Here is a 15,628-nt window from a genome sequence, read left to right as displayed (position 1 = left end):
AATAAGAGTCCCCTAGGTATCAAGCATTATGCTGTGACCTTAGACAAGTTTCTTAACCTCTGCATTCTTGAGTTTATCCTCTATAAATGGGGATAAAAGTAGTAGAACTTCATAAAGTTCCTGAGAGGATTAAATCATTTAATAGACCTACAGCACTTAGAATGATGCCTGTCACATAGTAATCATTTTCTACACCTTCTTATATATCATCTTCTTCTTAATTGCATTTCATTATACACTACTTTCTCAAGTATTATCAGTCAATGTATCACATATGGTAAGCCACACTGAATTAATTTCCCCAGCTTGCCAAAGTATCCTAGCCTCCAAAAATTTTTGATAAACAGCAGCTTACCTAACTTGCACTCTTTAGAATTTTAGCTGTCAGTGATAGCTATTTTTCACAACTTGTTATTAGACTATCCATAAATATATGATCTTTGAAAACTGATTAAAAGGAGAAAGTCATTAATTATGACTTCAAATTATTTAGGAATGCTTTTAAATATATTTGACATACTACATTAACAGTAAAAAGAAAGCAAATGTGCACATGATAAGCACAAAATAAGCTTAGTTTGAGAAGTTTATTCTTGTTGTTTTGGGAAAGTATCATACAGATCTCAGATAAGGTACTAACTGTGAAGATAACCCTTAAATTTATCATGTTTATAATAAGAGAATAAGCAAGGTATTTTTGAAGACGTTTTTATGTATATAAAACCAAGAAATGGCAAGTAGAACACTACTTCGGGGGACTTAAACTTGTTGCTATAGAATAAAAATGGTTACACCTTATTAAAATGCATATACTGAAAGTAAAGTTTGGAGAACATTATATTAGAATATCATAAAAAATTAGATGAGCTGAAGAAAGGGGAATAGTTTTCCATATTCAGTATAATGTGTCTAAGATTCCCTCTGTCCTGAAAATTAGAAACTTAAGTTAAATATAAATCACTTCTTTCAAAGAGTCATATTAATTATGATTTTGTAATATATATACACACATATATATGTATATACTACTATACATATACATACATATTTACCCTCAAATATCTATAAAAGATATGTGATTCTTGGGCTTCCCTGGTGGTGCAGTGGTTGAGAGTCTGCCTGCCGATGCAGGGGACACGGGTTCGTGCCCCAGTCCGGGAGGATCCCGCATGCCGTGGAGCGGCTGGGCCCGTGAGCCATGGCCGCTGGGCCTGTGAGTCCGGAGCCTGTGCTCCACAACGGGAGAGGCCACAGCAGTGAGAGGCCCGTCTACCGCAAAAAAAAAAAAAAAAGATACATGATTCTTTGGCTGAATTAAGTTTTATATTTTATGAACTCACTATTATAGGGTTTCTTGACCAGTGGTTGGTCACAGTGATCGGGAAAGCTTAAAAGGGAGGCTATGGAAGGAAACTGTGAAATAGTAAGACTCCAAGTCTACTCAGCAGAAAGACTAGTTCACATAGGAGTATAATATGCTCTGTGGGTGACCTCACCTAAGTTGTGTTGCCAAATGCTCAGGAGAGACTCCAGATCTAAGTTTATCTTGTGGCAAGAGATTAAATTTACCAGGTAGTCTTGATTATTCGCAGAGCTCACTGAACTGCCATCATTTTCAATTTCTTGCCCACTCTTGGATCAAAAGGCAGAACACACTGTTCTAACAGAAAACTAAGGCTTTCTAGTATTCCTAAATATCACCACACAAAATTTTGAAAAAAAATATTTCACTATACTTAGAAATGTTGACCAGGGGCTAAATATGAAGACACAGGTGTTGTGCAGAAATATTTTACCAAACCTTTCAAAGCAGAATGGCTCCTCTCACTCTGAGGCAGTGCCCCATGAATCCTTCTGTTTCATAGTATTCAGAATTCATTAAACATGTTTGATTAGAATGCACGTGAACCAAGCAAAATTAGTACAGTATGTCTACCAATCCATGAATGTTAGTATATCTAAGAATGTGAGATTGTACTTGAGGTTCATGGTGGAAATATCTCCTTTCTTAAGGAAATTTCTGCAAACCGATGCCCGGAATGCCTTTCTCTGCCTACTCAATTTTATCAGCCTTTTAATGTCCAGTTTAATTCTTATCTGTCTACAATGTCTTCAACAAGCTCTCAAGCCTCCAGGGCCCTCGCCCTTTTTACTTCAAGGCTGCCTAGCACTGTTGTGTAACAATTTTATGGGCCTATATCTCTTTTTTCTTAATGGAGTTTAAGCTTCAGAAAGGAATCTACATGTTTCTTTTAGTTTTTTCAAAACACTTAACTCACTGCTAAAAACATAAAACACACTCAATAAATACTTAGAAAAAATGGCTAAGTAAAAAGGAGAATGAAAAGATTATAGAAATAAAATTAATTTACTTGTTGATCAGAATTTGCTAGGTCCTTCTTACATCTATGTATAGCAATCTGTATTTTCAGTGCTATTTCCACCTTCTTCTGAGTATAATTTTCCCACAGTGAAGGAGGGAGAGGATACATTGACGTTTTGCAAATTTTTGGTGTTGAGAATAGTTGAGGTAAGATTTTAGATTTAACTTTTCTTGTTACTCTTCAGCTCTTGAGCTTACGATTCATTTGTGGCTTTAAGGACACATTCTCCCTATATCTCATTTCTGCTCAAAACAAAGCAATAACAATAGACTGGGATATACCTCGATGTCTTAGGGATATGGCCTAGAACTCTGCAGCCCACGTAATGCCACCCCTACTTTCAGGGGTATTGTTTTAGGTATTAGTGTTGTTAACTGCATGCTCATTGATTCATTAAAACAAAAGACAAAAATCAAAATAAAATAAAAAATCCTTGATACAGAGCTTAATAAGATCTGGAGAAAGATTAATGAAGTTACTATTACAGATTGTTTTAGATGGAGAAAGAATTCTTTATAGCAACTTAGTTGCACATTGTCTCTGCTGACAACATTACAAACCTTAGAATTTTTTGGTGTCCTTGTATGGCAGAAAACCAGTTTATGCTGTGACCAATATCTAAAACTCAGCAGAAACTTTTAGCTCCTGGGGAAATCTATATGGTCTTCTTTCCCCTCTCCCTGCTATTATAATACAAAGGAAAATTATTAACCATAAATTGATTTTTAAATTAACCAGGTAGAGCAGAATTCGGAAAAGATTTAATAAGCAAGTAGAAAGAGGATCTAGTGTGCTTTCTTTCTTTATTAAACTACTAAAGCCCAGCTATGTTGTTTCTCCCTTGATTCATCTAAAATTACTCTGAGATGCTTGACTGACCTCTAGGGTACAACTAAAATATGTTTGAGTTTTTATTTGACATTTAAGCCAGCCATGAAAATTAGCATTGTTTCATAGTCCAGGGAACAAAGAAGTTATCCTAGGTCTGGAGAATTTCTATGGGTAGTAACTTTGAACTTAATACAGATTTGACCTACCCAAGCTTTGCTTTGGTTATTTACCAACACCAGCAGCTGGCTTTGACACATCTCCATGAATATCATCAGAGCTGATGAAAAAATTGTCTTAAGAACGCTTCGTGCACAGATAGATCATTGTTATGTTTATTGCTGATGAAATGTTTAGAAGTCTTGGTGCTCTCTCTCTGTCTCTCTCTCCATATATATATATTTTAAACTGTGAAATCTATGAAGTGATGCTATTAAAAGGAAGCACACCAAAATAAGCCACATATATAAGGTAAGAGGTTATGTGAATATACAGACAACATTTTTGCTTGTTCTTTGTTCCTTGTTTTCAGATTGTTTCAGACGTTTTCAGTCAGTTACTCTTTAGGGATATAAGATAAAGAGTGAGCTAGGGACTTGAAAAATAAAGTTATTCACCAAAATAAATTTATCAAGCTTCAAAATATGTAGAGTATTACCAATGCAGGGGGACACCAAAATAATCATATTTAATCATATTTGATATAGTAGCTTTTTAGCCCAAACCTCCAACAACTTGCTTGCCCACGTAAAAAATCTCTTAAATTTACTACTCTCAACAAATAATATTTGGTTTAGTTCCGAATTTGGTCCTCAACTAGTTGCACGTTGGAACCATTGAGGGATGTTAAAAAGTACTGATGCCTATGTCCCACCCCTAGAGATTGTGACTTAAGTGGTCTGGGAATGGGGACACCTGGCCTTTGAAATTTTTAAAAGATCCCACATGTGATTCTGTTAAAAGATCCCACAGGTGATTCTGAGGTGTAGGTAGTTTAGGAACCACAGCCAGATTATCATCTAGTCTTCTTTTAGGTGTTCATTCATTGCAAGAGCATTTGTTGAAACTCACTTCTGTGCCAGGTGCTATATTAAATATTGGGAAATTACAACAAAAGACATGGACCTTGCTTTCAGGAAATCCCAGTGCAGTGGTGGAAATGGACCATGGGTTAACTACAATACATGAGGTAATTACTACATGAAGGTCAGAGGTTAAATCACCCTGACCTGGGGCTGGAGGCGAGTGTTAGAAAGGAAAATCAGGAAAGACCTTATGGAGGAGCTGTAGTGTTGGCCTGGCTGTTGAACTGAAAATGGAAAGGAAGAGAACAGGTGGAGAAGATGGGAAGGGCATTCCAGAAAGAGGAAACAGCTTGTATAAAGGCATTAGAAATCAAGTTACATCCAGCCTCTCATTCTGTTTTCCTCTAATTCATCTTGCACATCATTGTTGCAACAGTTTTCATATAGTACACTGTACTGCACTTATCAGTTTCCTGCTAACAAAATGCTCATGGATCCTTATAGAGATCAGAGTGAATTCTGTATTGCTTAACTGGGCATCAGGGCATGCCAACTCCTCCTCTAAAGTACTTAGAATGTTTTCTTCATCACCCACCAGAAGACCCCAGGTGCATTTCCATCTCTTCACCACTGCTCACACCATTTCCCTGCGCTGTAACGTCCTTCCTGCAACGTTGACCATGTAGCTGAATCCTCCTTTTGTTCAAGGTTCTTTCTAACCAGCCCACTCTCTCATCTGAATCTTTCAGCACTTAATTTTACTGTTTATTCATTTGGTAGTAATTAGATGATGCCCTAAATATTTATCTATGTCTTAGCTTTCTAACAGAATTAGAAATGCCTTACACAAAAGCATAGAGTCACATTCTTTTTTTTCTTCATACAGCACAGTGCCTTGAAACAAATAAAAATCTATATTTTATTACTGTAAACAAAACTGTATGATAGTACTATAACTTTAGAAAATAGAGGAACTAATTATTTGCATAATTGCCCAGTCTTTGGCCATTGACACACATGATTTTTACATAGTTGTAAAGGTAGTGTACAAATCATTCTTTATTCTGAAGTTTTACTCAATGTATCATATACATTGCCCAGAAAAATAATAAATGTCTTTGAATGATAATCAAAAGTACCATTTACCCCTGATATACCAAGAACTGCTTTGTTTATGTTGTCTCAACTTTTACATGTCCTTATACCAATCCCATGAGGTAAATAATGATGTTATTCTGGGAAGAACTGGACATACGAGCTCAATTCCTAGCTGAGCTATGCCACTTACTCTTTGGGTAAATTTGGACACTTCTTTTACTGATCTAATCCTCAGTTTCCTCATCTCTGAAATGGGTATAATAATAGTTCCCACCTTGCAGGATGGCATTGGTGGGGATTAAAGGAGATGATGGACATAAATAGTGCCTGGCTTATGGCAAACATTCAGAATGCTAGCTGTCATTGCTGTTACTGTTGCTGGTCACATTTTATAGGCGAGAAAGCTTGGGATCAACAACATCTCCCCAAGAGCACACAGCTAGTATGTGACAGAGCCAGGACTCAAATCTGTGTCTCAGTTGTGAAATACAGGTCGCAGAACTGAATAGAATGTGGTCCTAGTCAAGGGAGAGAGCTCTCTTTTTGTCTCTTACCACAGACTCCCCAGCTGTCCAAGGATCCTGAGCTCTCTGCAACAGCACAGCATGGCTGGAGCAGGACTCAGGCTGGCACCCACCAATACCTCCTCCCTGGCAGCATCATAGCTGGGGCTTCTGCAGCCGGACACCTGGGCACTCTCATCAGGTCTCAGATGTAAGGCTGAATTCTCTCCTGCTCTTTTGGTAACAAGACCAATTCCCACTATTCTCACATCTCACTAGGGTCACAATCTAAGGGGAAATGGACTGGCTTTCTGCAGGGTTTTGCCTGGAAGTATCTAGTCCTTGCTCAACTTTTTAATTTGGAGAGTCAGCATAAAAATTAAAGTCAGCTCGGTTAGTACTATTGCTATTAATAATAGTTACTCTTTATAGTGCTTTTCCTGTTTGCCATGGATGCATTACATACATTGTTACTAAACACATCACATACATTATTTCCTATAATGCATACAACAACCCTGTGGAATAGCTATTACTGTCTCTGTTTTATAGATGAAACAACTGAGCATCTTAACCATTATAACTGCTGCCACCAGCATCCCCGTTATAAAAGCACATGCTTTGAATTCTCAGTTCCAGTATTAGGATGACTTAAAATAATTCTGCCAGTCTAATTATGGAGTTATATTATCTAGAAAGGCCTATAATCCTTATTTTCAATCTCTGTATATTAGACTGTCTTCTTACCTCCTCAACTTTCTTTCAATTACTCAGTAATATTTTAGGAAAAGTCAGAGTTCTGACTTTTAGTCAATTTAAATTGGTCAACTTTTTTTTTTAAATGGCATTGTTTATTAGGAAAAGACCTTTCATTCTTCTGATCCCTTTACTGGAAAGTAATGTTCATGAGCACAAGTTTTAATTACAGTTGCCTTAAAAACCAGTTTTGGAAAGTCTTTTGTTTACTTGAGCAATAAGTTGGTTGCTCAATGATACTATCGAACTGAGAACAAGAGGAAAGAAAAGTCAACTTAACCTAACCCAAATGAGAACATGTTTCCTGGGATGAGAATGTGTCAAAGGCAGCACAGCATGTCCTAAATCCCTTGTGTCATCAGTGTTGTATCATGTGTTATAGGTAAATTATCTTTTTTGTAAGTTAGGCCAAAGCGTGCTCCTTCAACTAACTGTGAAAGCATTCTTGAAAGCCCATGAAACCTTATTATTCTAATTACCAGCACAAGGGGTTGATAAATAAATTATGAGGCCAGGTATTATTGTCATTAAATAGACCTTGCTCAATTATTTATCCCTGGGTCTGGGGTTACAGCTCAGAGAGCTGTGCATATTGTACCAGGGCTTTGAGCTCTGAGACCTGGAGACTGGATTACAGTCTTGGCAGGCAGCTTTTGTTGAATGCAATTCAAGGGGATGACACACATTTTTCAGTCAGATATTTGGATGGTTTGAGGCCACCAGCTAGTCAAAGTTTATCCACAAGAGCCTATTTCATTTTAGCCATGTAGATAAATCCCTTTAAATTATCCAGATCAATACAAATGGGTAGGAAAATGGACGCACTGCAGGAAAAATATAAAGAAAATGTGTTGCTTTTTAGTTTTCAAAGACTCTGCTCTTTGTTTTTTTGCATTCTGACATCTGTTATGGGTACTTTTGTGTGATAAGTATCCGTCAGTGTTTATCTCCATATTGACTAGTTTCTTTTTGTATCTTGTTTCTAACAGCACGGTGAAAGATGTGGTCTTCTGGTTAAGAAATGTGTTATCAGAGAGGATGGGATTGGGTGATACTAGTTTTCTTCCATCCTGAAATCATGCCAGCTCATTGTAAAGGTCAGCCCCCAAAATAGCGTTAAGGTGTGTTCTTTCACTGAGCTCTTCCACCCCAATATCCCCTCTTCTAGGCCGGAAAGGTGCAAGAGTGCTTTCTTACATCCCAAGAGCATCAGATTAGGGGGATCAAGAATCTGTTCTTGCTTAACAATTCTCTGCCCACCCCATACCCCTGGCTTTGTTTTAAAGTCATCCCCTAGATTTCTGATGAGTTGAGTCTAGTAGTTATTTTGGCCAGGGTGGGAAGTAGGGAACAGGAGGCTCTAGAATGGCTGGTCAGGGAGCCCTTAGGTATGAAACTTGGGGAAGATCTCTTGAAGGATGGAGGAGGGGTTAGGGCATTCGGGCACTTGTGACCATGTGGAGTAGAGTGAAGTCCAGACTTTCATTTGAAAACCTTCAGGATATGTGTGTTGAGGGTGGGGTAGGGTAGTAATTGGAAGAGAAGTATGAAACTATGCTTAGTATCAGGGATAAATTGGCAATTTAAGAGACAAAAAATAAAAACTTGTTTAGATTGTCCAAAGGAAAATATATCTATAATAACTGATAAGAAACCTTATGAATGCCATGAAAATAAGTTTCTGTATTTGTTAAATGAATTTATAATTAATTTTGTGGTGACTTAAATTTGGTTATAACCCTGACTTCCCTCTCTCTCTTAAATCTTGCTAGTTTAATGTTCCTGTAACATAATTATCAGCTCACAAAATTTAAAATCTTGTCAGAAATATGGAGTAGAATAGCTATGTCTTTACACTCCTGTCTGCTTAGAGCCATCATGTTTTCTAATTGGCCACTCAGCTAGAAAGTGATCTAATTCTAATAGGCCAAACTGATGTTCTTTAATTATCTGCTAATCATCAGGAGCAGTGGATATCCCCATAAAATAGTCACCTTGTTACATTTGAAAAACAAATTTTGATTTTACTACTAAGAAGAATTTTTGGTCCTCCATTTATATAAGTTTATTATAATAGAGAATGATGTGATAATTCCTGTGTGTACTTGGTTTTATGAACTTCAAAATTCTTGATGCCAAATAATTGCTATAACATGATGTATAGGTTCCTAAAAATTTCTACACTATGAAAAATTGGGTAATGAAAACTACCAGGCTTGCAGGAAAAATGGGGATGGGGCACAATATTCAGAAACATCATCAGTGACACATTAAAAAAAGATAGAAATTTAAGAAAACGGTAGCAACATTTTACACATGTTTAATGGCTGAGAAATACATAAACACTGCAATAAATATGGCAGTTTACCTTAAAAAAGACCTGAAGTTTGCTTGTGGAAATGACAAGATTGCAGTTTGTGAATTATCGTGAAGCATGGAAGGAGGGTCATTGTAACACCAGCTCTGAATGGATGTGACTTTTCTAACACATGGGGTGCCATGAAGTAGCTGGTTGATGAGGTGTGTGCATTTTGTATATATACTGCTAGGTTTAGATGGATGTGTTTTTTTCTTGTATTCACCCAGTGTTTCTTGTAGATAAAATCACATGTAAGCAAACACAAAATTTGTGTTACGTTCAAATTGTTCCGTAATATAAAACAATCATGTTAGAACAGATTCTTGGTTTCAAAACAAGTGTTACAGTGGAATTGACAGTGTAATAATTCCTTCAACACATTCACATCTATAGTCTCATCTTATTCTCGCCACCACCCCAGCAAGCAGGGAAGCAATTGCCCAATTTTTGTTTGTTTGAGAATCCTGACCTGTTAAAAGCTACACAGTAACTGAAGGAAAGTGTGCCAGAGCTTGCTCAGGTGTGTGCGAGTCCTGAGCAAGCAGTCTTTCCTCTGAGAAGTGGGATGCTCCTTAACGCGAGTACAGAGAGCGACAAAAACATGGGCAAAGTTATAGAGACAAATCACAGAGTCTGGGTTAGAACTCAGGTTACTTGATTTTCAGCTTAGATCAGTTCAACATTTTATAAAGTGTCTGCTAAGTACCACACTCACTCCTGTCTTATCATCTCTATAATACATAGTTAAAGCTTAACTGTGATAACGGTTTTTTGATTGCATGGATCTAAAAACCCAGCCATGAGAGCTCAGTTTATACTTGTTGATGGGGCTTTATTGAACATTTTAAAATGTGTAGAATGTTCTAGAAACTGTTTTTCAATTAATCTTCACAGCCCAGAAGTCATGTCAAATGTCAGGGTGTTTGACAAGGCCAGCCTAATAAATCTTCATTTCTAGAAAGCTGTCCTAGTAAGTTTCTGAGAAGACCGAAGGGAAGGGTGCAATCCCAAAGTCTAGGAATGATTTTTCCTTCAAGCATTAATTGATGTGGAAAATACAATTATTAGATACTCCCTTGTCTCTGTCTATCCAAATTATGCCATTTAGGGCTATTTCAAGAAGGTTTCAGTTTACTAAACACCTCCTATGGTCAAAGTAGTGAACAGTGCTGTGAGACATACAAAAAGGACAAGATATTGTCCCTGCCATTAAGGAAATGATGTGGGAAGTCTGTTTGATGACTGAAGAGAATCTTCTCTGTTGTGCTTGTGTTTTTATGGCAGGTCATGGGTGGGTGCACATGCACAGGTGAGTAATGGGGCACCATTTTCTAGTTATCAGCTAAGTTAGCAGACGTGGTGTTTTCATCACTGGGTATTGTAAAATCATGAGTTTAGCATTGATACTAAGGAACACAGAAAATCCTTCACCAACTTAAGGATGAAGTTTCATTTTTCACTTTTTAAGGAGTACTTTGTGTGTTGTTTATTTATAGACATGTGTTGAAGGGGCTTGTCTGTAAAACCACATATTCCAGGGGCCACCGGACTGATGACAGCTTTGTACCTGTAGAACCAATGTCCAGGTTTGGATTATCCCTTGGTTCTCTTGGGTTATGCATTTTATGGCCCTGCAGAAGTCAAGGCAAGCCTGGACCGTCTCTATTTTAAAAATTCTTTTCATATCTCAAACAAACAACAATAGCAAAAATGACTAAAAAGTTTACAGAAGTTGTATATTTAACATGTTCACTTTATCCATTTTGATGAATTAATGCTTTTTACCACAAACACAAAGACACTAATGTGACTACTGTAAATGTACAAATATTTGGGAATAGCGTTAAAGTTTAAATTTGAAGCCTTTTCAGAATGTGAGGCCAAAAAGTATTCCTTTCCTTTTCTCCCTTCCCTCAACCCCATTTGCTTTACAGAGTATGGTTTTTCTGTTTTAAGTCATAATCGCTTTTATGAGATTAAATACCAGATCAATAAGTGTGTTCTATGTCAGTTTGTCCTAAACTTCCTGCCCTATTTTTTTTAAAAAAGCAATCCTTAAAAAAGAAGGAAAGAAAGTATTTTAAAATAAACATTCCGATTGCCAGAATCTGAAGTAAACTTCAGATTCAATTTTATATGTGGTAGAAATGAGAAGAACTAGGGTTCTCTATTTTGACACTTAGCATAAATTCCTTGCTTTTTGATGACTCCAGTGAGACTGAAATATCTCATTCTTTCTGACCAGAATTAAAAAACTTAAACATCCATTACAAGTCCCAAGGTTAGGAAATTCAGCTTACATTCACTTGTTAAGGGTTTGAAAGTGTCTAGAAGAAATCAGGCAGTAGACCTAATAAAATTAAATATCCACTACCTTTATGCTGTATTAATCTCAACCCACCACCACCCACCCCTTATTTTGTTTTATTTCCTCAGGGAAGCAAAAAAATTTGTGAGTGAAAATGAAGGGGCTCTTGGGAAAGGAAAAGGAAAACGGTGGTTTGCATTTAAGATGATGATGGGCAAGGTAAGTATTTTCTTAGCTCAATTTGGTTGGTGCCATTTATGCTCAGTGGAAGCCATGTTGCCCCCGAGCGGTGGTAAAATTGGTTCTGTTCTGAGTGAAAAAAATGTTATACGTTATGTCTATACATAGGTACATATACAGTAGATAAAGAGTATTCTGCGTTACTGAAATTTGGAGAAAGGGATGATTCAGAAAAAAAATGGTCCTAAAAGGCTCTTTAAAGGAGTTAAAATGAAAATAAGTCGATAAACATCGATTCATGGCAAAAGGCTGACCTGTGTGCTTTTATCACTTCCAAATGTAAAAGGTTGAGCCCGTTTCGTTTTCATTCCCTGGGAGTTAAGGGATTCTGGGTCAAGGTTTCTTTCTCAAAATGTGTACAAGTTACACGGCCATATAGCTGTTCTCTACCATGAACATCAACTGTAGATTGGATAGAAAATAAGAAAAAACAAGTGATATGCCAATATAAATATAGATCTTTGGAAAAGATAGAAAAGAAACTAACATTTATTTAGCACTTACTATGTGCCAAGCACTGAATTAAATCCTTCTATAAAAATTAAATCTTTCCATATTTAATTCTCACAGCAAAGTAGGTATGTAGGTATTATTATCTCCTCTTTACAAATGTTATACCACCTGAGGCTAAATATATTCCCATAAAGATGGGAGTTTTGTGACTGAAATTCATATATCTTAAATATGAAATATTTAGATAGATCTGTAATATATATTTATACATCATATATATCATAGATTAATTTTGTCTGTTTTTACAATTTAAATAAATGGAATCATATAGCATTTATGCTTTTGTTTCTGGCTTCTTTGATGCAATGTTATTTTCATGAGATATGTTCATGTCATGGGAGTTATAGTTCATTTTTATTAATGTGTTGTATCCCATCGTATGAAGATGCTGTAATTTATTTATCCATTCTGTTATAGATGAATATTTGGGTTGTTTCTGGTCTAGGTAATCTTTCAAACTCCAGACTTGTCTCAAATCTTATTTAGGCTCCCCATGTCTGTCTAGCTCACCCATTATCTCAGCATAATCTGTACATGTGCAAAGTTATCTGCCCCATTCTCATTCTTCTTCTTAGTGGTCCTCTTGATCATGGGTAACCCAACATTGTTGGGTAAAATGGAAGGAAGATCTTTTATAAAAACTAATTTAGGATTCTTTTTCTTCTTCCTTTTCCTATAACACCATGCCTTTCCATTTAGCTGACTGTTCTACCTCTACCAGAATGAAAAGGCATAGCACTTACCATCCTGTATAGAAATTACCTGTTTATGTACAGTGTACTTGATCCAGAAGCCCTTCAAGGCAGGAACTATGTCTTATTTATATTTCTTTAATTTCTTCATGCAATGAATATTTAATTAAACACACACCATTTGCTGATCACCTTATTAGGTACTAACTCAGTCCCTGCTCTCTTATTGTGTGGTAGAATAAACAGATATTTCTCAGTGGTCAGCATATTTTCTGTAAAACAGAGAGTCAGTAAACATTTTTTAATTAAATTGGTCCAGGGGTAGGTGGGGAACAGGGAGGCAAGTGAAACTAGCATCTCCCCTTTTTACAAAAAGCAATATGTCATGCCAGAGAGATCTTTCCAAGCTCATTGTCATGAGATATTTTGGGATGAGTGTGGGAGATAAACATCTTAACAAACAAGCAGTTGGGTTTTACTGTTGTACTTGGCTTTCTTTTCAGAAATGGGTAAAATTTCTCCGTGATTTTGAGAACTTCAAAGCTGCTTGTGTCCCCTGGGAAAATAAAATCAAGGCAATTGAAAGTAAGTGCTCAATCTCATTAGATGGGGAATGCTGTCCTAGATAAATGTCTCATAAGCTAATCAGATGCCTTTCTCAGTTTCTGAACTATTGGAAAGATTAAAAACAAGAAAACAAACAAATAAAGACATTTTCATGTCCTCTTTGCTCACTGTGAAGATTTGCTAGCACTTACCAGTCACAGCACTGGAGACCCCATTCTCCCTTCCTGCATTAGACCAAAATATTTTTTTGACCTTGTTTTTTCTTCTACACATGGAAGTCAGTATAGTGCACAATGACACTGAACCATCATTGGGAAGGCAGAGATTTTATTTCGGCAGTGAACATGACATTGAAAGTAGGTACTTTAAATATTATAAATTAACTATATTTCAGTTAAAAAACTCATATACAAACATCAAAAAAACAGAAAAAATATATTCACTTGGATGTTAGACAGTAATCAAAATGAACAATGTCTAAAAACAGTGAAGAAATCTTAAAGTATCATTTTCAAACCTCTGAAGTAGAATAAGCAATAATCATCCAGGAACTCGCTATATGAATATCATATTATGCCTTCATTTTGTACAATATTCATGGTGTACAGAGAAGGCAGGAGAATGTACTCAATCAAAAACCTATTTAGTATAGGGCTGTAGGCTTAGAATAAGGCAAATAAAAATTTTTAAGTATTGTAAATATGATAGTATGTCATTTCTAAGATAATAAAGAATATAAGGAAAAGGGGATAACATTTAAAATAATTTTGAGCATAATCTTGCCATATTCTGGTTTGTAATAGTTTTGACTAGGATCTGATTTTCTTCCATGCCCCTCCAGATAGCAGGGCAGATTTTCCTGCTGGCTAAATGTTGCGTTGCCTAATTAAAATAGAGGCTCCATAGGGAGATGACACAGCTGATGGATATTTCACTGACAAGACTGGGCACGTTTTAGGAGTGACTATCCCTCAGTCCTCTGTTCCTCATTATCAAATGGCAATGAATTAAAATACATCAGCTCATTAATGGAACTTCCTCACACATATTCCTGTGCCATCCCTTTCTTGCCTTATTTTCCTCCTCAACACTTATCACTATCTAAAGTGCTATATTACTATATCTCAATTAAATTTAATTAAATTTAAAAATAAATTATTAAATAAATAATAAATAAAATAAATTAAAAATACAGTCATTTCATTTCATTTTGTGTTCATTTCTTCCAATAGACATGAAGGCAGAGATTTTGGCTTGCTCTTTCCCGGATCCCTAGACCTAGAACTTGCTTGGCCCTAATGAATATGTGTTGAATAAAATTAAACAGAAGACATTTTCCAAATGTCTACTATTCTAGGAAATGGAAAAAAGAAATTTAGACACATCAAAAAAAGAATAGTCATCATGAAATTCTTAAGTTTTAACTGTGCAGCTAAAATATGGTACCTTGAGAGCCATTGTGAAACAGAAGGCCCTTTAGAGCATTAAGATCCTGATACAATGTGTGTTGAAAGAAGTCTGGATTTTTTTCTTGCTTTGCTACAGATTTGCTGTTTGACTCTGAGCCAGCCATTTAATCCCTCTGAGCCTCAGTCTACTCATTTATGAAATGATAAGGATGAATCTTGATCAGTTATGAGATGTATCCCAAGAAATTTGTAATTAATGATAGCTAAAATATATACAATTTGCAAATCATTTATTTTTAAAGTACACTAGAGCAGGTTCCAGTCTATCTCAATAGCAATGTCATGGTCACTTGTGTTGCAATAGCCTATCTTGAGTGGAATAGAAACAAATGGAATTATTTTTATTGCCAGAAGTTGAACATAGGAATGAGTTACACATATGACCATAATTTATCATGTGTGTCACAGTGGGAAAAACATATTGAGAGCTACTCAATAATACTTTCAGTTATCTTCCCTCCTCCCCTCTTCCCTCAGAAATTTGGAGCAGTCAACCTGGACAGTTCAAACAAATGTGGATTATTTTCCACATTTATTTTTTGATTAGGTTGTCCTGATATTTTTCACTTTTCGTGGTGCTTTTTGCCTCACTGTGGAGAATTGACACTTATTTTCTATTCTATCAACAATCACCATAACAACCATTTATTGAGTGCCACTCAGAAACCCTACAAACATTATTTCATTTAATCTTTAACATGCCGGCATTGTGCATATTAGCTTTCTGTTTTAGAGTTGTGTTCAATAACTGTCCCAGAATAAGTTAGCAGAGGAGCCAAGATAAAAGGTGAAGTCTGTCTGGGCCCAAAGCTTGCCATTTTCTCAGTGTAGTGTGCTGATTTTTGCTCTGAAGAAGATTTTATAAACTTTCTCTTTTGCACTGGGT

General features: G+C 36.2%; 1 protein-coding gene across 2 annotated transcripts in view; it reads left to right on the top strand.

Annotated features, from left to right (window-relative positions):
- The window catches only part of TMC1 (transmembrane channel like 1), a 142,158-nt gene that overhangs the window by 55,566 nt on the left and 70,964 nt on the right, over nt 1-15,628 (top strand). For both annotated transcript variants that reach the window (XM_082842148.1, XM_082842149.1), the window contains 2 exons: nt 11,390-11,480; nt 13,210-13,291. In XM_082842148.1, coding sequence (XP_082698274.1) covers nt 11,390-11,480; nt 13,210-13,291 — 173 coding nt within the window. The remainder of the gene's footprint in view (nt 1-11,389; nt 11,481-13,209; nt 13,292-15,628) is intronic.

Source organism: Leucopleurus acutus (assembly GCF_964270905.1).
Source record: "Leucopleurus acutus genome assembly, chromosome: 7".
NCBI classification, from domain to species: domain Eukaryota; kingdom Metazoa; phylum Chordata; class Mammalia; order Artiodactyla; family Delphinidae; genus Leucopleurus; species Leucopleurus acutus.
This window is presented reverse-complemented; position numbering and strand designations above follow the sequence as displayed.